Source organism: Nyctereutes procyonoides, unplaced genomic scaffold, assembly GCF_905146905.1.
Source record: "Nyctereutes procyonoides isolate TBG_1078 unplaced genomic scaffold, NYPRO_anot_genome, whole genome shotgun sequence".
In the NCBI taxonomy this organism is placed as follows: domain Eukaryota; kingdom Metazoa; phylum Chordata; class Mammalia; order Carnivora; family Canidae; genus Nyctereutes; species Nyctereutes procyonoides.
In genome coordinates, this window is record NW_026575126.1 from 44,213,696 (window position 1) to 44,237,111 (window position 23,416).

The 23,416-nt window shown below is 52.8% G+C and overlaps 1 protein-coding gene across 2 annotated transcripts; it reads right to left on the reverse strand.

Annotated features, from left to right (window-relative positions):
• Nucleotides 1-900: 900 nt before the first annotated feature.
• On the reverse strand, nucleotides 901-13,693 carry TMEM114 (transmembrane protein 114). Of its 2 annotated transcripts, XM_055339222.1 has the most exons (4): nucleotides 13,474-13,693; nucleotides 13,145-13,225; nucleotides 2,423-2,560; nucleotides 901-1,193 (listed from the first exon to the last, which is right to left on the reverse strand). In XM_055339222.1, the coding sequence occupies exons 1-4, from the start codon at nucleotides 13,691-13,693 to the stop codon at nucleotides 961-963; spliced, it is 672 nt and encodes a 223-aa protein (XP_055195197.1). In that variant the 3' UTR covers nucleotides 901-960. The 2 variants fall into 2 exon arrangements, with proteins under 2 accessions (XP_055195197.1, XP_055195198.1); XM_055339223.1 differs by lacking the exon at nucleotides 2,423-2,560.
• Between the last annotated feature and the right edge of the window lie 9,723 nt (nucleotides 13,694-23,416).

Below are 23,416 nucleotides of genomic sequence, written 5' to 3' on the forward strand. Positions count from 1 at the left end.
TGGGTATTTGAGGACGTGCTTCCCTCCCAGTTGTGAGTCTGCGGATGGTGCTTCCCTCTCAGGGCGAGCCTGCTGGTCATTCCTCCTTGTGCACCTGACTGCTCTTCCTCTGGCTGTGAGCTGGCCCGGGGTCTCCCCGGGGTCTTGGAAGTGACACGTGAAGGGGAGCAGCACCCCCCAGGTGGATGGGCAGCTCAGAGGGGCCCCCCGCATTGGGACGACCCCTGATCACGGAGTCACCGCTCCAAGGAAGCCCAGCCTGTGGCACTTGGGGACAGTGGCCAGGCCGGGCAAGCACCCAGCTGAGGCTGGGGGACATTCGCACCGCCCAGCTGGTGAGTAGCCCAGATTTCTGCTCTCGCCCCCTCCCACCCATGTCACACTGCGCCCCAGGCAGGGGCTCCAGGTCACATGAAGCCTAAGGACCAGTGTCCGAGGTGCAAGCCGCCCCCCACACAGCTGAGCCCCTGAGGGAAGCTCTGGTAAAGGACTGAGCACTGTCCCTGGAGCAAGGACGATACCACCAGCTCGCTGTGCACCTTTGTACAGCTCGCCTAACCTCTCTGGTCTTCCTTGTCCGTAACAAAGAGCGGGGCGGCTGATCCATGAGTGGGAGCAAGGATCGAAATGAAGCCAGGGGAAGCCCAAGGGGGTTGCAATTCAGACAGTTCTGGTTATGATAAAGGGGCTGTTTGGTCACCTCGGGCGAGGTGGGTTCTGCATTCCCGCAGGCTCCTCCAGCCCACACGGACACACATGGGCACAGACACATGGACACACCACACCAGGCAGCAAGGATGGCACGATGGTGAGAGCCAGGCCCGGAGCTCAGTCCACAGCAGTTCTCGGGATGGACCCCCCGGGGGCCACCACCGCTGGGGGCCTCCGAGGAAGAGGAGGCCGTGGCCCACAAGACAGGTCCCAGGGCCCCCGCACCTCCCACGGGTCCAGACGTGGGTCTCAGATCGCCTGGTCCTGCCTCTGTCTTAGGCTGAGCACGCGGGCCGCTGCCACGAAGGCCGCCCCCGTGAGCAGCTCGGCGACGAAGCTGATCCAGCCCAGGGCCAGGGACCAGCCGAAGCGGATGTCCACCTGGTCCAGGAGGGCTTTCTCCTCCAGGAGACACAGCGCCTCCCGGAAGGCGGCGGCCGAGTACGCGATGTAGACGCTGATTCCTGCCAGGGTCACCAAGGCTGCAGGGGAGGCAAGGGGAGCAGATCAAAGCCCCAGGGCACTGCTTCCTCATCCTCCTTCCTCTCCTACTCCCCTCGCCTCACCCCACCCACCTCTCTAGGTGGCCGTGCTCCTCCTACCACAGGGCTTTTGCCCCTACTCAGGGCACCCTCCTTTCCTTTCTGTTTCCCTCCAGTCCCCTGTCACTCCTATCCATCCTCCCATCCCAGCTCATGCTTCCATTCCGGGACCTCTCCCTGTAGGTCAAATCCCCCTGGGCTTTCACAGCACCACACACCGTCATGGTCCTGGTCAGAACTGCGATTTTGCGTTTGTTTTTGAAATCGCTTAGCAAATAAATGTCCATCGCCCCCACAATGGGCTGTGAGCTCCAGGGGGGTTCACCCTGGATTCGCCAGCACCGGGCACTGGGCTGGCACGTGTTGGGTCCCTATGACAGTGTAGTCCTGGGCCACAGCTGCCAGCCACAGAGGGGGGCTATTGAAATTTAAATTAAATTAATGCAAATGAACATCTCAGCCCTCCTGGGGTGCCTGCCACAGAAGGAGTGTCGGTAGCCTGGCTTAAGGCTCCCCAGGGCACATGTGGATTAGACTTCCTGCACCACAGAAAGGCCAACTGGGCCGAGTGGTTTCGAGAATTTGTCCCTGGGTGAAGCATTAACGCCAACGTCAATAACAGTAGTGGGTGCCTGGAGGGCATCTGAGCCTCACAATATTGTAACCTCCAGACATTCTTTTTTATTTTTTTTCCTCCATGGATCCCAAGTGTGTGCATCACCTCTGTTCTTGTCCTGATTTTAAGGAGGGATGATTTCAAGCCCACAGGAAGGAGGGAGGTCTGAGGACACCGACCGTGTGCTGGATTCCCAACCGGATTAACCCAGGCATTGCCTGGCTTTTCATCAATCAACAATCAAGCAAAGCAAGATGCGTCAGAAGGGCAGGGGGCATGAGAGAGCGAGGGTGTCCTGCCAGCCCGCAGCCCTCAAGCGGAAGCTTGTAGGGCCATCTGGGAAACCAGGAAAACAATCCTCCGGACTTGCTCCCACCCTCTGCTTCTCTCTTGGGACCACAGACCCAGGGATGCCGTCCTCCTTTCCGGCTGTGATGTCGCAGAAGAGGAAACCGAGCCCGAGAGGACGCCCGCCCCTCCCTGGCCGAGGAGCCATGTGCAGCCCCTCTGGGGTCCCCACAGTCCATGCAGCTAGGGTGGGGAGGGCACCTACCTCCAAAGAAGAAGAGGGTCCCTGTGAGCAGGAGGAGAACAGAAACTCGGAGGAGGAAGCTCAGAAACCCCGTCATCCCCCCAAAAACCATCAGGATCAGGCTGAGCGGCAGCAGAATCACAAACGTCCCGTGCATGGCTTAGAAGAGAGGACGACAGCAGGCAGAGGAGCATTACCACCTTTCAGTCAATCAACAAACATTCCTGAGCCCCGCCTATGGGCCAACCCCCAGATGCTGGGAGAAAAAAATGAACGTCATGGTTACTACCATGTCTGATGATGATGATGATGATGAAACAACATGTCACCAACAACAAGGTCTCACTCTTTTTCACAGCCGAATAATACCCATTGCATAAGTGAAATAAGCAGAACAGAGAAAAATGTGTATTGTATGATTTCACTCATAGGCAGAATCCAGAAAACAAAACAAATAAGCCAACAAAATAAAAGACTTAAATATGGAGAATAAACTGGCATTTGCCAGATCAGAGGGAGTGGGGGGGGTGAAATAGATAAAGGGGGTAAGACGTAGGTACTTCTGGGTATAAAATAAATAAGTCACAGGGATGAAAAGTGCAGCATGGGGAATACTGTCAATAACACTAGTACCGGAAGGACAGGTGGTGAATACACCGGTTAGGATGACACCGGGTCACGTGGGGAACTGGCCAATCCCCACGCTGTGCCCCTGAAACTAACGAGGTAACATTGTATGTCGACTGGACTACAAAATAAAAAAAACAAATCGGGGATCCCTGGGTGGTGCAGCGGTTTGGCACCTGCCTTTGGCCCAGGGCGCGATCCTGGAGACCCGGGATTGAGTCCCACATCGGGCTCCCGGTGCATGGAGCCTGCTTCTCCCTCTGCCTGTGTCTCTGCCTCTCTCTCTCATTCTGTGTGACTATCATAAATAAAAATTCAAAAAAATCATTTTTAAAAGGGACAACCATTGTTGAAAGTCATGTGCGCCAGGCTCTGGGTCACTCACACGTGCTCTGGGTCACATACGCGAGCTCTGGGTCACTCACACACGCTCTGAGTCATACACATGTGCTCTGGGTTGCCCACGCGCAGTCTGGGTTGCTCACGCGCGCTCTGGATCACACACCCGCGCTCTGGGTCACATACGCATGCTCTGGGTCACTCACACACGCTCTGGGTCACTCACACATGCTCTGGGCCATACACATGCACTCTGGGTTGCCCACGCGCAGTCTGGGTTGCTCATGCGCGCTCTGGGTCATACACACGCGCTCTGGGTCGCAAACGTGCACTCTGGGTTGTACACACGCGATCTGGGTCTCTCACGTGCGCTCTGGTTCACACACGCGCGCCCTGGTTCGCACGCACGCACTCTGGGCCTCTCATGCGTGCTCTGGATCGTACACACGCGCTCTGGGTCGTACACGTGTGCTCTGGGTCTCTCACACACGCTCTGGGTCACACACACGCACTCTGGTTCACATGCGCACTCTGGGTCGCACACACGTGCATCCTCATGGCAGGTAATGCCACGTTCATCCACATATTCACTCAGCATGTTTATAGCACACACACTGGGTGCCTTGTTAGTTACATACTGTTCTCGGCCTGGCGGGTTCCAGGGCAAACACACCCCAACCCCTGCCCTCCAGAGGCTGGCGCTATAGCGAGTAGGGTCAAGCAGTGAACTGACCCATAGTGACAGAGTTGAGAGGCGGTGACAGTGGCTGGGGAGGGCAGTGACCACAGCACAGAAGGGGCCAGGCCAGTGAGGAAGTGATGTGCAAGCAAGCCGCAGGGGAGGGAGGGCAGGAAGGGTGGGGGGTGGGGGGCGGCCGAGGGAGGAGCAGGTGCAGAGTCTGGGTGATGTGCCCGGTGGGATGGAAGCACCCCGGCCGCAGATGGGGGCCACGTGGAGAGGGCAACACAGGAGGTGCAGGGGAAGGCAGCGAGCTAACAGCACAGCACGGCCGAGATGTCTGAATGAAGGAGGTCCCCGCAGCCCGCAGCTCGGGGCCAGAGAATCCCACAGTGTCACTTCTGTTTCTCAAGACCTCTGCTGGGAGTAGATGGCAGAGGGGTGCCGGTGATGCAGAGGGTGCTCCCAAGCTCGTGTCCCACAGGAAGCTCCACAGGTGACCTGATCTGGGACAAGAGTCTTTGCAGATGCAATGAAGTGAGGAGCCTCCACGTGAGATCATCTGGATCCGAGGGGGGCCCCCATCCAATGGCAAGTGCCCTGGGAGGAAGCAGCTGAGACCACGGAGACAAGGAAGTGAAGGGGGGTGCAGAGATTGAGCCGCCTGGCTCCACGCCCAGGGCTTCTGGGGACGGCCACCACCACCTGAGGCCGGGGAGGCAGGGACCAGATTCTCCCTCGGAGCCTCGCGGAGGACCAGCCCTGCGGACCCCTTCCTCTCAGACTTCTGACCTCCAGGACTGTGACACAATGCAGAAAGCAGGAAAGGGTGAGTCAGGTGGGGTGAGGGGGAATGGAAGAAATCTGGGGTCTTGGGATCCCCATGTCTAAACATTTGCCACTATCTTGGCTCTGAGCTTCCTGGCAGCCAAAGCAGAAAGGGAAATAATCGCTAAGTTCTTCTTCACCGGCTATTCGTTTACCAAATATTTATTGATCATTTACCGTGAACTGGGTACTAAGCCTCTTTCAGTCCTTTCGGCAGCAAAATAGGTATGAAAAATAAATACCTTGGGGCCCCTGGGGGGCTCAGTGGTTGAGTGTCTGCCTTCGGCTCAGGTCTTGATCCTGGGATCCTAGGATCGAGTCCTGCATTGGGGTCCCTGCATGGAGCCTGCTTCTCCCTCTGCCTGTGTCTCTGCTTCTCTCTCTGTCTCTCATGAATAAATAAACAAAATATTTTATAGGAAAAGAAAAAAATAAAAAGAAATACTTTGTCTTGCTCTGCGGAGCATGCTAAGCTCATTTCTTCCCGAAGTCTTTCCTCACACCCACATCCATGGTCTGCTTGGTGCCCCCTCCCCAGGGTCCCCAGTCGCCCTATCCGGGCATCTGTTGGAGGGCATCTTCTGTGTCTCCCATTAAGCTGTGGGTTCCTTGTCCAGGTTCCTCTTGTACGATCGCATCCCTGAGTTTCCAGGAGAGCTCTCAGGAGATGGTGAGTGTGCCCAACAGGTATTTGTCAACCTCGTAATTAAGTAAGAGCTAGACGGTGTTTCCCGAAGGCAAGACATGATGGCAGTTTCCAAGAAATGAGAAAGAAACCAAGAAGCTTGAGAGAGGACCCCACAGTGGTTCAAACCACAGACTTTCAGACTTTGGAGCCAGGTACTCTGTGTGCGAATTCGGGCTCTGACTCTGGGGCCACGGCCGTGTCTCTTCATTTGGCAGGAACTCCATTTCCACATCTGTGAAAAGGAGGCAATACTAGGGGGCTCACAGTATTACCATAAGGACGGTGTGCCCGTGGAGCACCCGGGGGGCTCAGCAGTGGAGCATCTGCCTTCGGCTCAGGGCATGATCCCAGGGTCCTGGGATCGAGTGCCGCATCGGGCTCCTGGCATGGAGCCTGCTTCTCCCTCTGCCTGTGTCTCTGCCTCTCTCTCTGCATCTCTCATGAATACACACATAAAATCTTAAAAAAAAAAAAAAGGCAGTGTGCGTGATGATGGGGCAACGTGGAAAAGCATAAATGTAGGTCCCACGTCCCATAGAGTAAGCGCTAGATAGGTCATCACCCTGTCAGTAATACCGATGCTGGAGACAATAATCCAGCCCACTGTGACCAGATCACTTTGTCCTCAACCCTCCAAATGCCACCAACCTTGGCAAGTCAAGGAGATAAGACCAATCTCCCTCCCAAGGTTTGTCCCTCCCTCCCTCCCTCCCTTCCTTCCTCCCTCCCTCCCCCCCTTCCTTCCTTCCTTCCTTCCTTCCTTCTGTCTGTCCTTCCTTCCTTCCTTCTTTCCTTCCTTCCAGAAAAATCTTGGGCCAGAAACCACAACAGCTGGTGTGAAAACCTGGCCCTGGAAGATGTGTCCCCCTGTATGGCATTGCCTCCAGACTGTGGCTGGAAAGTGAAGTCATTTCTCATTTAGAAATTAATGAGGTTTCCTGGCGCCGGCACGGCCCTGGCGGCGCCCCGTGTGAGTTCCCCAGACGTGCCGCAAGCCGACTTGACGTACATGTTCAATTAAATGTCTGGGTAAGAACAGGCCTCCCGTGCGAGAGCTGTAAAATCTCCTGCTGAAGTTTGGCTTAGCTTCTCGTGGGGGGTGAGTGCGTGTGTGTGCGCGCACACCCGAGTGCCTCAGTCTTTGTTATTTTCAGGGCTGCAGACGTGGGAAATGAAGATTGATTCTGCGTCCCGTTCTCCTTAGGAATGTATCCACTTCCAACCCCATCTCGTTTGGAAACACGATGGGCCCCTAGTGCAGGCCACGCACTGCTGCAGAGCTTGTGGACACTGCAGGGGTCCCTGCCCCACCCACCCACCCCGCGCCCCGCCTTGGAGATCGGGGTCTAGGGCAGGAGACAGAAGAGCAGGGAAGCAAAGTCGCGGGCTGTGATGTGTCACGAAGGAAGTAAGCATGATGATGCAGAAAAATGGGGTAGGCAGGCAGTGGGGGCACTTCTTTGAATAAGGTGATCGCTTTCATTTCCTTGGGCTGCATCACGAATTAGCACAAATCTTGTGTCTCCTACAGGAACATATGCTGCTATAGTCCTGGAGGCCACAAATCCAAAATCAAGGTGTCCCAGGACCGCACGCCCCCCCAGAGGCTCTGGGGGAAGAGTCCTTCCCTGCCTCCTGCAGCCTCCCAAGGGTGCTGGCCATCCCTGCCACCATCTGGCTGGAGGCTGTGATTTCCTAGTCTCTGTCCCCATCTTCACGTGAGCTCTTCTCTCCTCTGTGATTCTCCTTTACTTATAAGGATCCTTGACATAGAACTCAGGGCCCACCTGGGTAATCCAAGATGATCTCTTCTCAAAATCCTGAACTTAATTACATCTGCAAGGAACCTTTTTTCAAATAAAGTCACATCCTCAGGTACCAGGGGTTAGGATGTGGACAAATCTTTTTTTGGGGTGGGGGAGGGAATAACACCTTCTAATTCACTACAGTGTTTACAGGAGGAGCTCAACAGAGAGCAACCAAGGTTACGACATAAAATTGATAATAATAAAGGTAGACAGGCCATTTTTTCATGAGGGCAAACGCGTGCCCAAGGGCAAAAAGCCTTTCAATTCAAAAATACTTTGTTGCCCCCCCCCAAAAAAAAAGACGCTTTGTTGCAAGCAAAGGGAAGAGCAAATCCAGAAAGAAGCAAAGATGATCATGCCAGGGAAAAGAGGACTGTGACTGTCCGGTCATCAAACTGTTCAAAGAGGTGCTCAATGAAAAAAAATTGTTTAATTAAAGAAAAAAAGAAGAAGAACCGCTCAATGGGAAAGCCAGGTTTCCAGTTCCCCAATGCCAGCGAGGCCAGGAAGCTGTGGGGTGCTTAGCGGTGCTCTTAAAGAAAGCGGAGACAGAGCTTTCTGCAGAGACATCAGAAGCGCTGACGAGAGGGGGAAATCTCAGGGGCCAGGTCCCAAAGGGGGAAATGTCACACTGTCTTTATGTGCAAACCTTGTCGGTGTGGCCTGGAGACCCCCGGAAGGGCTCAGAGGTATCCAGTCCTGTCGTGCCTGGTAAGGAAGTCAATCGCTACATTTCTGCAAGTCTTTGTTCTAGAATCTGTAGTGACCGGAACACAGTTCTTTGGAGAACAGGGGCTGTGTCTTCGTTCCCTTTGGGCGCTCCAAGATGCATTGCTGTGATACGGATAAAAGCAGGACGCTACTCCAAGCAAAGACCTCAGTTCAAATCCCGACTCCGCCTTTTGCAGAGGGAATGTCATTGCCTCCCAAGGACCTGTCACTGTTGCCTCTCCTGCCCATTGGCCCACGGGCCCTGACTTTGCCACACTGCTACGAGCACCAAATGTGAGAGTAACTTTCTTTCTCGCCCTCCAGCCACCTTGGGCTTTACCAGGTAAGAATTCTGATAATGCCCATTTCACAGATGAGAAAAGCGAGATTCGAGGTACTGAGAGGTCAGGTGTCCGCGAAGGTACAGCCAGCTGTCAAGTGTCAGAGCAGGGATGGAACAGCCAAAGAGGTTGACCAAGGGGTGGCAGGATGGCGGACAAGGGGCATTTAACCCGGCCTGGGAATTAGGGAAGGCTCTCGGGGTGCGGAGAGGTCTCAGCTTAGGATCAGAGGGACGAGAAGGAGTGGGCACAGGTGTTCCTGAAGGGTGTCCCAGCTCCCGCAGCTGGAGAGGCGGGCAGGGCTCAAGGCTAGTTCCACCGGCCACGCGAAGGAGAAGTCCAGCAGCCAGGGCAGGCCTCCCGGGGTTGCCTTATGTGATAGCATCCTTCCTAGGAAAGACCAAACCAAGACCCACGCAGCCCCCACTCAACTCCTCCTTCGTCCCCTCCTCCCCATAGCGGACCTCTTGCCTTTTTTCCACATAGTTACTTATTTTCCTATGTTTCTACCTGTTGCTCTAATTCCAAAGGGCACCCCCGGTCACACTTTAACATCTGGAAAGAGAATGTGTCTGAGCGCCCACAGCATCATCTTGCCCGTAAGGCTCTGTAAACTTCCTTTTCTCATCCCATGGCATTTCTTGATCTTTTATCCGCATTACTATATTCTCCTTACAGACTACATGATCTTCCAAAGGACAGACGTACCACACGCAGACGCTTAGCCATATTTCCACCCATGAGCGCTGAGGCTGTAGCTTATTCGCCACTGTTACAAACATGGCCTAGAAACTTCGGGTCCCAGGAAGTGGAATTACTTTGGATATGAATTTTGTTTGTTTCTTTGTTTGTTTAAAGCATGTACCCGGCTTTCAACAGGTACCCCAAGAGATGCTGAGACCCCAGGCGGCCCCTGCCCCTCTCCCCTCTCCCCCCCCACCACCACACAGCTGTGTATAAATCACACTGAGACTTCCCTCCTGGACTCAGCCTCTGGATCCCATTATGTCCCCAATCCCTTTGTTTCCATCTCCCACCATCTCCTCTCTCGAGTCTGCACCAGGCATCGCGGGAGGGCCGGTTTTCATTTTCCTTTCATTTCTCTGCAAACAGCTGGGGACCCAAGAGAGGCCCAGAGACACAGTCTTGTGATTTTTCCAACCTCACCTCCTCAGAGGACAAGCAGGCCAGGCCTCTGACCCTCGGTCAGGCTTCTGCTACAACCATGCTGTGTTGGGCCAGGCATTTGACCTCTCCGGGTCTGGTGTCCTTAGCTTAAGATGGTCAGTCTGGCCATCTTCCTGGCTCTTAGCAGATGCAGCCGAAGTAAGGCATGGGGAGGACCCCAGGTAGTGCAGGTAGAAGCACTTTCTGTGCTGTCTCTGGATCACCCCACCCTCCATCCTACCGCTCACCTCTGCTACTGCCGTTCCTCCTTGTAATTCAGATCTCTGATGCCCAGTTGAAAGAGGCAGCGTAGGACGGGGGACTCTGAACCCAGGAAACAGGTGAGGAGCTTCTCTTCTGGCCTGCCATAGCCTCGGTCTTAGCACACCCACATTACACTGGAATTTTACTGCGTGTAGCAGCCTCCTTACAGGGTACAAACTGCCTGGATCCACATCGCAGGTCTACCCATTACTGTGCAAACGTTGGTAACTTACCCAAACTCCCTGTGCTTCCGTTCCCTCATTTGAAAAGTAAGGGGGATAACAGTTCCTGCCTCATGAGACTGTTGTGAAGACTGGGAGAGCTGATAGATGTAAAGCACCCAGGACAGCGTCTGGCACGCAGGGACTGTCCCATAAACATCGACCGCTCCTCTTACTGCCCTTCAACTGCTCCATTGAAAGCTGCCTCCGCCACCCTTCCTTCTGTGACCCTATTTCATTCCCTTTGCTACACCTCCTGCTATTTGAACCAAGTGTACGTTTATTTATTCATTCATTCCTACGTTCTGCATGGGCAGGCACCACACCTGTCCTGTCACGTTCTATGCCCAGTGCTGAGTGAAATACATATGTACTAAGCAAATAACCGAGTCTCCAGCAGTTAGCTCCATTTTACAGATGAAAAGCCTGAGGCTCAGGGAGGTGATGTGACTTAATTGACATTAACTGAGCTCCTACTATCCACAGTGCACCTCTGCTAGGTACTTTTTTTTTTTTTATGTGCTCTCATTTCATCTCAGAGCAGCCTGTTTATGAAAGCAGAGGATGGCCCAGAAGCCACACAGCTGGTTAGATGTGGGCCCTTATCTCTGATGGGACTGTCCCTACTCCTACCCCTTGTCACAAGTGGCACATCTCAGCCCAGTGCATCAGCACATCGAGGATTGACTCAGCCCTGGGAATGCGATCCAATCTGGTGGAATGAGAAGTCTACCTGGAAGATCTGCAGACTTTTGGGAAGGAGAGAGCCTCCTCCTGCTTGAGAGGCTAAGACTGGAGAGGGTTTATTGAAAACAAGACCCAAATAAAGGCGAAGCCCAGAGAGGAGAAGAAAGAAATTGAGTTTCATTCTCTGGATCCCAGCACACTTGAATTTTTCAGTTATTTGGACTGGGAATTCCTTTTTCCTGTTTAAACAGGGATGATTTGCGTTCTACCACAGGACCCCTGGCTGATACAGCTAGCCTGGTTGTTTCTAGATCGTGGCTCTTTTTTCAACAGGGTGCTGAATTTGATGACTCTCTCCTCCTCCACGAGAAATAATTCCAGTCCCTGGCCAAGGAATCAAACCCGTAACATCCCCAGAGCTAATCTGGGAGACAAAAACATCCAAGCAAGATGGATTTTTAGTGGGCGCTGCTAGGGGTTTCTTGCAGGAAAAGTCAAGAGTTCCTCCCCAAACACCCCCACTGGGATTTGTCTAGGAGGCTGGCTCAGAGAACATGCTGCTTTGACAACTGTCCTCTCTGCTGTGTGACCCCACCGGCAGGTCCTCAAAGGAATAAAACGTCTTCACATAATAAAAGAGCTTGGACAAGATTCAAAATTCATTCCGGGGATAAAGAGATTCTGAGTAAAGTCTCCCTTTGGGGGTGGTGTGCGGCGAGCATGCGGTCTGAAGGGGCAGTCCGCTCTCTTTCTTGGATGATATCACGGTAATAATAGCAGCTCCCACTCCAGGCGCACTTACAGAGGCCAGGCACCACTGGAGCTCTTTAAATACGCCTCCCATTCCATCCTCGCCATATTCTTATGAAGAAAAGTGACAAATACCCTCACTTTGCCCTTAAGGGAACTGATGCTCAGGGAGACATAGGAACGCATCCCCGGCCGCACACCTACTTGGCGGTGAAGCTCGGGCTTAGACCTGGTTCTGAAACTGAATGGGTGAGAACAGACTCTGGATGTGTTTCTCAAAATCCTGGCACACACAAGGTCGCCAGCATTATTAAGTTTCACAAAGAAGCCAGACAAATGCCAACTATACTTAGTCATCCGGTTTACCGATAGATGTGACAAGGATGCTAAATGCCAGCACCCAGCCCAGCAAAGGGTCAGTGCTCCAGAGATGGGACCGCATCTAACAGAGGCCAGAAGGAACAGTAAAGGCTAGTGTTTATCGAGCACCTACTATGTGTGCAGCACTTTCATGCAACACAGAGATCCCACAACAACCAGGCACTGTGTGAGGTCCCAGGTGAGGTCAATTCAGCCAACTGGTTTATGGAATTCAGAGCACACCCCCCTCGTAGTTTTGACATTTCATTTTAATAGATGTGGGAAGTGAGTCTCAGAGGTTAAGAGTGCCTGTTGTATGATCACAGAGGGCCCGGGAAGGATCTGAGCAGGTATCTGATACCCGTCTCCCTCACATCTAGGGCAGGAACTCTAGATTATTCTTGAAACGTGCTCTGAGAACAACCCACATTGATTGCAGTCAGCTTGGGGCTGAGGACAGAGTTCATGGCACGTCCACCCTCCCTCAGCTCCTGCATAGGTCAAGTGCCTCGGGGACCTCTCCTGCCCTGGGACCTTACGCAGTGGTGCAGCAGGTGGATGGTATCCGCTCAGGAGAGCCAACTGCTAAGTTTATAGGAATTTGGGGAGCCACTTGACATGATGTTGATAGCTAGAAGCTAAGTTCCAAGCACTGTGCTAGGCACTTGGGAATCAGTCCAGAACAGGGCAGACAGGGTGGCCCCGGGGAAGGGGCTGCCCTCTGCCCCAGATTGCCTTTCTTGAATCATTCCATTTATGGCATCCCTGCTGCTGCCAGGTGCTCCTGCTAGGCCCTGAGGATACAAATCAGGCTGACACGGGGTGTGCCTTCGGGTCTGCGGGCTCAGACCTCCTCTCTTTTCAGCATTCAGCTCCGCAGGCTAGTTTAGGCATCTCTTCCGACCCCCCTCCTCACTCCCTCACGCTGCTCGTCACTCTGAAACGTGACTGCACATTTCCACATCTGTCTCCACAGCTAGTCTGTGAGCTCCTGGAGGGAGGGCACGACCTGGGTCTTAATCATCAGCACGGTGCCCGGTGCATACAGAGCCTGCGATCAACGTTTGTTGAATGAATCCAAAACCGCACTCCAGGGTAGGTAGATAAGGCGTGGTGCAGAGAGGCTTGGCAGCTGCCTCCATCTCCACTCCCTCGTTCCTATCCACCCCCCCGCCCTCGCTGTGCCCCCGGCAGGGCCCTGCTCCTGGGAGAAGCGCTCCAAAACGTGTCCAGACCCGGGATCCTCCTGCGATCCCCACCCTCCCGGACTCACTGAGAAGTTGCCGGCTGGAGTCGCTGACGGTCACGTTCTCCTGCCAGAAGGGGTTCATCAGCGGCACACACGGGCTCTGGACTGGATGGGGCGGAAGAACCGGTGGGTGCGGGCCTGGAGGTGGGACCCCAGCCCGGGGACCCCATCCACCCCGAGACGGCGGGGCGCGCGCGCGCGGGGACCCGAGCAGCTCCGAAGCCCTCCTCCCGCCCCGCCCAGGGCCCAGACCCCCCCACCCCGCCCCGTTTTGTGCTCTGGGGCTCCGGGGCAGGGCCGCGAGCCCAGCAACAGGTGCAGGCGGGCGCGCAGGGGGCCCGCGCGCCCCTTACCGCGGCAGGTGCGCCAGAGGCCGGAGTGCGAGCTGAGCGGTTCGAGCTGGCTGCGGTTGGCGGCCCCCGCCCGGCCCCGCGCCCCCGGGCCGCCCCGCTCCAGCCGCTCGGTGTCAATGATGTACCAGAAGTCCGTGCCGATGGCGGCCGCCAGGAGCACGAAGCTGAGCGCCCCGGCCAGCGCCGCCGCGCCCGCCAGCATGCCCAGGTGCACCCGCATGGCGCAGCGCAGCTCCTCCTCCGGAGCCTCCGCACCAGGCTGCCCGGGCCTCCGGCCTCCAGCCCTCCCTCCCGCGCTGGCTCCGCCCTCAGACCCTCACCTGCGCCCTCAGACCTGCACGCGCTCCTCCCGAACGGCTCCCCGGCGCCCACGCCACCGCCGCTCTCCGACCCCCTACCTGCGACCTCAGACTTCCACCTCCGCCTTCAGACCCCCATCTGAGCCCTCATCCCTCCCCATGCACCTCCACCTCGTCCTGCAGCCCTCCATCCCCACCCCCAACCTGTCCCAGACTCTCCACCTTCGGATGGCCTCACTGCTTTCCCCGAGCCGCTCCCCCCTCACCTCCCCGCCGGGACCCAGCCTGCCCTGCCTCTTCCTTGCCGCCCTGAACCTCCCCCCTGGCTCTCCCCACACCACCCAGACTCCCCGGTCCAGCCCCGCTCTTCCAAGGTTCCCCCTCCCCCGCCGAGTGTGGCCTGCGCCCCTCCTCCTGGAGCCCAGCACCCAGAAGGGGCTGGAGTTGTGCGCGCTGTGCTGCTGGACAGCACCTTCCCCGCAGCCTGGGGGAGCGAGACAGTGGGGCCTTGCGTTCTGACGGCCCCACCCGGGGTTTAATCTTCAGCACCCCTCTTCCTCCGTCTCCAATTATCCTTCCTCCAAAATCCACCTGTAGTTGATATTTCTAGGTTGACTACAGAGGCAAAAGGCAGATGGGATTTTCATGAAAGTTCTTTAAAGCCATGGGCTAGGCCCGGTGCTCGGAGTCTATCACCTCTACTACCTCTTTGGTAGAGATCTCCACCACTGCCATCATCATCATCACTAGCATCACCATCATCACTGTTATCGCCATCACCGTCATCATCTCCACAACTGCCGTCATCTTCATCACTAGCGTCACCATCATCACCATTATCACCATCACCGTCATCATCATCACCATCATCCTTATCCATCCCACCACCTTCTTCACCATCGTAAGACCTTCCATTCCTTCAAGAAATACTTCTTCAGTGCCTACTATGTGCCAGACACCACAGCTGTGTAGAGAATATAGGCATGAGCAACCCAAACACGGCCCCTGCCATTAGGAAGTGCATAGTGTGGGCTTCTCAGCCTTTTCAAAGCAGGACACAGAAAGAAAACAGTTATATTTGCATGACACACAGGGGTCCATGATGAAGATTCTAGGTGCTGGAGATGACGCTCTTTAGGACCTTCAGCACCCTTGTGACACATTTGTAAAGAAACATTGTGCCAAGACTCAAAATTTAATTAATTGGACAGAGAATCATTAAACAAAGTATCCTTTGGACAGGGTGCCATGAGAGAAAGTAACAGGAGGAGATTGTTCGGATTTGGAATCCAGGAAACGACATGGATGCTGAGACACAAAGGATGAAAAGGCATTGCATGCCTAAGGGATGACTTACATGTAAGGTTTGGTATATTCTAGAAAAGCCAAAGGAAGAGTAATCAGGCTAGAACATAGCAAGAAAGGAGCAAGTAGAGGGAAATGAGATCGGGCTACAAGTAGGGGCCGGGTCCTGTCAGTCTTGAGGTCGTGATAAAGCATTTGGATTCTAGTAGAAGCCACTGAGTGGGTTTGAGCAGAAAGGTGAAACTTTAATTTACACTTCCCAAAATGTCACTCTCCATACTGGCTTTAGCATGGAGCACAGACCATAGGGAGGCATGAAGGCCAGCAAGGAGGTCAATTAGGAGGACGTAGCCATAGAAACAGCGAGAGCCGCCAGTGGCCTGGGCTAGGGTGGTGACTGCAGTGCATAGACAGTGTAGCAAATAGAGTATTTTTAAAATTGAAGAGGGTAGAAGTGATAGGACTTGGTGATAGACTGGAGTTGAGAATCCTTTTCCTTGTGCCTTTATTCTCTTAATCATCACTGGCATCCTTGTCTTCATAATCAGCCGCATCGGCACCCTGGATAGAACTATCGCCAGCAAGAACTTATCCTCGCCTTGATCGTGCACACCATTCCACTCCATCGCTCCTCGCACCACCACCATGATTAGGATTGATCTTTCCCATAACCGTCACCACTGAAGACTTTGCTTTCGACTCCATCCCACTGTCGCTCTTCTCCTTGCTGGCAACATCATCAAAACAGTGCTCAACTGTTCCATCAGCCCTAGGAAACCAAGACAAAGGGGAAATTCAATGAGGTTGGCCCCGGGACACCCAAGGACATCTTTAAAGGTGAACCTCTTCTTTCTCTCGGCTGTTTTTCTCTCTCTTGGCTTCACTCTAACCCAGGCTCTCATTTGTTGGACCCCTTCTCGTTTGTTGCCTTTCACAGATTGGCAACCCCGACAAGAAGAAAGAATCCCATTTTCAGTGGTGCAAGTCAGATTTCCAAAACTGAAGCTGATAGCTCCAACTCTGACCAGTCTCTTTAGGTGGGAGGGATAAAATGGACAGGCTGGCCAGGTCGAGATCACCTGCCCACTCCCGGAGCTAATGTAGGGTGGATCTGTCTCGCTCCAACATTTGAGCTAAGGGGTGTCAATGGCCATCAAATATAGCGAATACAAACAGAGGGGACCCAAATTTGAATTTCAGATAAATGATGAATGGATTTATAGCATAAATATGTCCCATGTTATATCTGCAATATACCTATACCCCCAAAAATGTTTTTGTTATCCAATCTAAGTTCAAATTTAACAGGGTGTCCTATATTTTTTTCTGGCAAACCCAGCTGGCACCCCAAAAGAAAACCAAGGTGCCATTACTAGAATTAAGAGAAGGGGCAAAGGCAGACCAAAACAGGAGATGCCCCTACCCACACCCAGCCTGCGCATGTGCCTCCCCCAGGTCCCGCTTCTCTCACCTACATCACGAGGACTTCTCCCAGGCGCCTCTGCAAAGATAACCTTGTTGGTCTTGAACATTCTGTTTTTCCTGAGGATTTTAATATAATCTACGTAATCATGTTCAGTCACTCTTGAAAAACACAGACAGTAATTTTTTCAATAAATATGGAAGCACATCAAACGTTGGATGCTATCATTACTCAGCCAGTCAACTGAAAAAGACATGATAAAATCGGAAGACTCCTGAGGCGGAATCCAAACAAGCCACAGCATTGAGAATTAAAGCCACAGTGGGCACCATGCTGGGTCCTGGAGTGGCAGAGAACAATGTCTGGATGGGGGTTCCACAGGCTGGTTTTGAGTCTTAAATTAGCGTCTGGCAGGCTCTGGCAGGCTCTGGGAGCCCAGAGAAGTTGCTTTCTTTCTCTGAACCTCAGTTTCCTTAGCTGTAAAATGGGGATGCTCATACTAGAAGTCCCTGAGGGGGCACTTCGAGGATGGGATGAGCGTGCGCTGATGATGGGGATAAAAGTGCTTTGTCACTTCTGCAGAGTCAGACCAACGTTATGACTATTAAAACATGGGGAAAGGGGACACCTGGGTGGCTCAGCAGTTAAGGGTCTGCCTTCAGTTCAGGCTGTGATCCTGGGGTCCTGGGATCGAGTCCCACATCGGGCTCCCCATCGGGAGCCTGCTTCTCCCTCTGTCTGTGTCTCTGACTCTCTCTCTGAGTCTCTCATGAAAAACTAAATAAAATCTTTTTTAAAAAATGGGGAAAGCATTTGGAGGCAGGGTAGGGGGCGTGGGCTTTAAGAATGTAAGGAGGAGTGCCTGGGTAGCTCAGGTCATGATCCCAGGGTCCTGGGCTCCCTGCTTGGTGGGGAGTCGGCTCTTCCCTCTCCTTTCCACCTGCCACTTCCCCTGCTTTCTCTCTCTCTCTCCCTCTCTCTCTCGAATAAATAAAATCTTTTTTAAAAAAAGAATATAAGGAGGAAATATTTAAAAAGAAAGAGAAGGAGGGCAGAAAGGAGAGGATGCCAGGACATCAGGAAGAAAGGCTACCTCTCTCTCATTCTGAAGCACCAGGCGCCCTGAGAAAGGAGACCTGCTTTAATGAGTGAGCTCTGGTCCATGCAGCTCTGCAGCCCTGAGGCCCCTGTTTGCTTCACCAACCTTGCCTACCCAGGCCTCAACCATGTGAAGTTCTTTCCTGGCCCTGGGCCTTCACACATGCTACTCCCTTTAACTGGGACACTCCAAGCTCCACTGGGGTTTTTTGGTTTTTGTTTTCTTGTTTGGGCTCAGAAATTACTTCTTCAGGAAGGGTTTAGCTAACACCCCAGCTTAGCCTAAAGGCTTTTAGATGATGTGCTGACTCGGGGGTGCTGAATGCCCCTCCGTACCCACTCCGGGATGCAGCTTCCCAGCTCAGGCCTGCAGCATCCAAACCACACACCCCAGCGCCTTTCCATGTATGGAGGTGTGGAGGGGGGGAGAAGGCTGGAATTGCTGGAGAGGGAAGGCCCCCAGGAACAGCCACGGGGTGGGGGTGGGGGTTGGACCCCAGCCAGGTTGGCCCTGGCTACCTCACATCTTGGAGGAAGACAAAGCTCTGAGGTTCTCAGTGCAGACAAGCCCAGCTGCCCACTGCACCGCCCTGCTCGATGGTACGGCCTGTGATGATTTCTTCCTTCTCCACCCTAATGCCCCCACTTGTAGCAGTGTGTCCTAGGATCACCCCCCAAATAAAATCACTTGCCCTCAAATCCCCATCTCGGGGTCTACTCCAAACTGAGACACGCATGGAGACTCTCCAATAGTCATTAATGATTAATGAGGAAGCTATCTGCTACCTGTCTGCTGGCTCCTGTGAGCATTCAGGCAGCCTGGTAGGTCCTGTAGGATAGCTCATCCCACATCATCCTGATCCAACTCCCTCTTCACGCTTCTAGACACCGTTTGGCCAGTGGTGACAAAAGTCTGGCTGATGAGGTAGGAGTACAGTCTGTGGGGAAGGGAACACCCAGGAAAAACAAAAAGACCTTGGGAGGAGAAGGCTTTTGGTCCACCTGGAATACAGATGGGATATCTGGAAGTACAGCAGCCATCTTGCAACCATGGGGATAATAAACATCCTCATGGGAAGCAAAACCGAAGCAAAGTCTGATTCTCTGCCAGGATTGCTGAACACCTGCCCCATCCTTCAATGGCCTACCGCCAAAACACTGTGAGAAGATAAAAATAAGCCCCAATCTGCTTAAGCCCCCATTTTAGGGTGCCTGTGTTTGCAACAGAATGTATCATGAACTGGTGCACACGGGGATTGTGTTGGTCCTATCCAGTGCATATTGTTGGCTTTTAGGTTAGTGCATAATACACAGTAGATGTGTAATGAAGATTTGTTGAGTTAATAGATGAATTCTGTCCAAATTCTCTCCCTGCACAGAGCTTATTTTGTGGGGCAAACCCATAAGGAACAAACTCAGGCTTTCGACATATAGCCAGAGTATCTGTGCAGTTATTAAGATTGCAGCACTAGGGATCCCTGGGTGGCGCAGCGGTTTGGCGCCTGCCTTTGGCCCAGGGCGCGATCCTGGAGACCCGGGATCGAATCCCACGTCGGGCTCCCGGTGCATGGAGCCTGCTTCTCCCTCTGCCTATGTCTCTGCCTCTCTCTCTCTCTCTGTGACTATCATAAATAAATAAAAATTTAAAAAAAAATATTAAAAAAAAAAAAAAGATTGCAGCACTAGAGAGAAATGGTCTCTGTTATTAAGCCTCATGAGATCGTGGTGTTCTACTGGCCACTTGGACTCCATAGGCTTGACCCGTTCCTACCCATTTACATGCAAAGCCTCCATCTGTCCATGAGAGACACCTAGAAGAGCTGGCTGCCACTCTTCACGTCCTATATGAGGAAATTAGCTTAGAATGAAAAGGGATCAGTAACCCACGGGTCTAATTTCCCCCATTAGACCCCTGGCACGGCACCAAGAGATGAAAGCAGGCTGCCCTTTCTCCATCTCTGGAAACATCTTTCCCAAATCAGAATACAAATCTCTGGGTGGCCAGAGAGAAGCTGCTTCCAGGAGCAATGTGGTAGGGAGAGCGCTAGGACCAGAAGCCAGTGCGTCTGGGTCTCAGCACGGCCAGCCTGCTGAACGATCTGGAACTGGTTACTTCCTCTCTCTGAACCTGGGCTTAAGTCCTCTTCTGGAAATCTCTTTCAGCAGCAGCCTCCATGCCAAACTGTTACAACGTGGCAGGAGGCTCATCAGGTGTGCTTCCTTTTAGACTCCTCACATCAATTTTATCAGAGAAACACACGGCCCCAACCTTGTAATGGTACAATCAGTACACACACACACACACACAAAAACAAAAAAGAAAAAACCTATACAGGACTAATTTATACAATTCAGTGAGTTTAGATATTTGTACACACTTGCGTTACCTGTCACCACAATCAAGGTGATGAACATATTCATCACCTTCATGTGTCCTGTGGGTTTTTTGTTCCTCGTTTTTTTTTTAAGATTTATTTATTTATTCATGAGAGACACAGAGATAGAGAGAGAGAGAGGCAGAGACACAGGCAGAGGGAGAAGCAGGCTCCTCGCAGAGACCCCAATGTGAGACTCAATCCCGGGACCCTGGTATCACACCCTGAGCCGAAGGCAGACAGAGGCTCAGCCGCTGAGCCACCCAGGCGTCCCTTTTTGTTACTGTTTTGTTTTTGTTCTGTGGTAAGAATACTTAACCTGAAATCTACCCTCTTAACGAATGCTAATCCCATCTGGGAACATCCTCATCCTTCAGACACGCCCAGAAAGAAATGTTTAATTTAGTCGAGTGGACACATATAATTAATTGTCGGGTTGGGGGGAGGGTGGGAATGAAGGAGTAAAGGAGCATGAGGTCATTTGGGGGGATGAAACAAATGTTCTAAAATTGCATTATGTTGATGGTTGCACAAGTGCGTAGATAAACTAAAAGCCATATATGTTTTATATATATTATTCATATATTCAGTGCATACACAACTGTATATATATATATATATATATATGCAAATATATGTGTGCAAATTTGTAAAAGCCACTTGCCCAAGCCTGAACAAAAGGAACAAGGAGCTGCAGGTGGAGAGGGTGATGGCGGGGGTGATGACCAGAACCATAGCAATCACAACGGCACCGCCTGTGACAAGTGGATGTCCGCCAGGTGCCAGGCACCGTGGCTCCACTACCTCACCTCAGAGACGTTGCCATCCTGGGAGGTGTTGAGGGTGTGGAGGTGGGGGGTCCGCGATCAGCCCTCGGGCTCCAGAGGCGGGCCACCGAGTGCAGACCACCCCTGCAGCCCTTCCTAGCCCAGGACTTGGGCAAGGTCCAAAGCCTTCCCAAGCCTCAGCTTTTCCATCCGTAGAGAAGGCATAAGAGGCCCCTGACCGTGTGTTCAGGTGGACATGACCTGTAATCGGGCACGGGAAGCTCTGAGTCCCAGATAGCCCATTGGAGCGGCCGGTGACCTTTAGCTCCGGCTATAAGCCTGGGTCCCTGCTTGATGAGACATGCACAGAGGCTCAGAGTTTGACCCAGCAAGGCCACACAGCTAATAGGACACGAACTTGCTGTTCCAACCCAGACCCAGACCCAAACTCGGGGCTGTTGCCACTACCCACCCAGGTATGAATCTAAACAATTAGGTCTGACACCTCCGCCTGCCCCAGCCCTGCCCCAAGAGCATCTATCTCTCCAGATGATTAATGCCGGAACTGCCACATCGGTGCCCAGCAGCAGCCTCCAGTCAGCTCCCCGCAGCCCCCCAAAAACAGGGCATGCCAAGGCCATGCTCAAAATTTGCTGATAGGGATTCTGAACAGCACAACATGTAGGTCTGGAACCAAGCACATCTCCAAGGTCACGTTCCCTGGAACGGCCTGCTGCTGGGGCCACTGTCCCTCGCCTTCCCAGCCAGGACTTGCAGGGAGAGACCATGAGAGGGGACTCTATGCTCCGGCTCAGCAGGGGCTGGGAGAAATCACAGCATCAGCCCACATATCTTACAGAATGAAAGGGGGGCCCAAAAATAAGGGTACAGTCACTCAAGCCCTCGCAGAAGACACAAAGAGGGCCACCTCTGGTCGGCCTAGCAAGCTCTCATTTGCTGAGCAGCGACTGTGTAACAAGCACTAAGGAAAGAACAGGAATAGGACAAGGTCCTCTTCTTCTTCTGAGGCCCCCACAGTGTCCTGGGGGACGCAGAAAAGGGAACGAATGCATGCCATACGATGTAACCAGCAGCGTGGCATCTTCTCCCCTCTCTGAACCTCTGCCTCTGTCTTTACACTCTCTCCCTCTGACCCTCCTGCCCCCCCTTATAAGGACACTTGTGATCACATGGAGCACACCCAGAAAATGCAGGAAAATCTCCCCATCTTCATTCGAGACCCTTCACCTAACCACATCTGTGAAGTCCCCTTCATTGTGGAAAATAATATGGCCACAGGTTTCAGGGATTAGTACGTGGAAACTTTGGGGTCCCTGGTTCTGTCTAGCACAAGCCCTAATAAGGTGGAGGCTGACCACCACCCCCATGTTAGAGATGCAGAAACCAAGGTTCGGTTTATGAACACTGACGTAATTTATCCAATGTCTCAAAGGGGAAGGGATTTGAACCTGGGTTTACCTAGCCCCTAAGAGTACATAAGTTCTGGTGTCCACTCTGCTACAAAAGACAGTGGGAAGAAATCCCCAGCAGTCAGTGAAAGACTCTTCAAGAAAGAGGAGACCCCAAGCCCAGTGGCACCTGTAGGGCATCCTGGGTCTGAATGGGCGCCACGGCTCCCCAGGGCATCATCCACGCATGCAAGGTGGGGGAAAGGAGCTTGGTAGCCGTCTCCCCGGAGTTCCAGATCATCACAACAAAAATAGTAGCTGAGCTTGGAGCTTTAACCATCCACCCAGTTATCTCCACACAGGAACTTAATTTGAATATTTGGACCCTCTACAAGCATCTCCCATCTGAAAAAAAAGAGAGAGAGAGAGAGAGAGAGAGAGAGAGAGAGAGAGAGAGCAGAATTGATGTCTATTAAGGTAAGTACATTAACCACCATCCCTCTCTCCTTCCATTCGTCTCTCAGGCCCCGGAGTTCTATTCAGAAGCATTTTTCCAGTATGAAGAAGGATCTCATTTCTACAACAGCCGAGGGAAATAAGGTGTCTAGACACAGGCCAGACAAGCCTGGCCTTCCCCAACCTCTGCTGTTACTCAGTCTGGGTAGAAGCCCTTGGAGAAGTTGCAGTCAGGGATTCCTGGGGCCGTCCAGGCTGGGAAGGAGTGGAAATGGTTAGTATAAAAATAGTACATAACATTTTTCTTTTTTACTCTTGGGAAAAAGGAAGAAAATAAAAGTCACCTATTACACCATAGCAGAGCAAGCTCTATTAATATGGGAAGCGCATTTCTTTCTCATCTTTTTTCCTATGAATAAAATAATGGTAATGGCAATTATTAAGCTTACTCTGGGTGCAGGGTGCTGTTCCGAGTGTCTGCATCCATTGTCTCCATCCTCGTGGCAATTGCATGACGGAGGTGTCGTTATCATCCACAGTTCAAGGTGGGAAGAAGCAATAAAATGATAAATAGGGCCAGGATGGTGGACGGAGAGCAGAGGCTTTGCAGGCAGACCACCAGTTCTTTCTTTTTTCTAACTTTACATATTTCTTGTGTAGGTCAAATTGAGACACGTTGTGATTTGCACAAGCTTTAAAATTCAAAAGGCACAAAATGCCACACCATGCAAAGTCTCTCTGCCTCTCCTGATCGCAGCCACCTGGTCCCCTTCCCCAGAGGCAATTGCTTTGAGCAATTTCTTTGTATCTT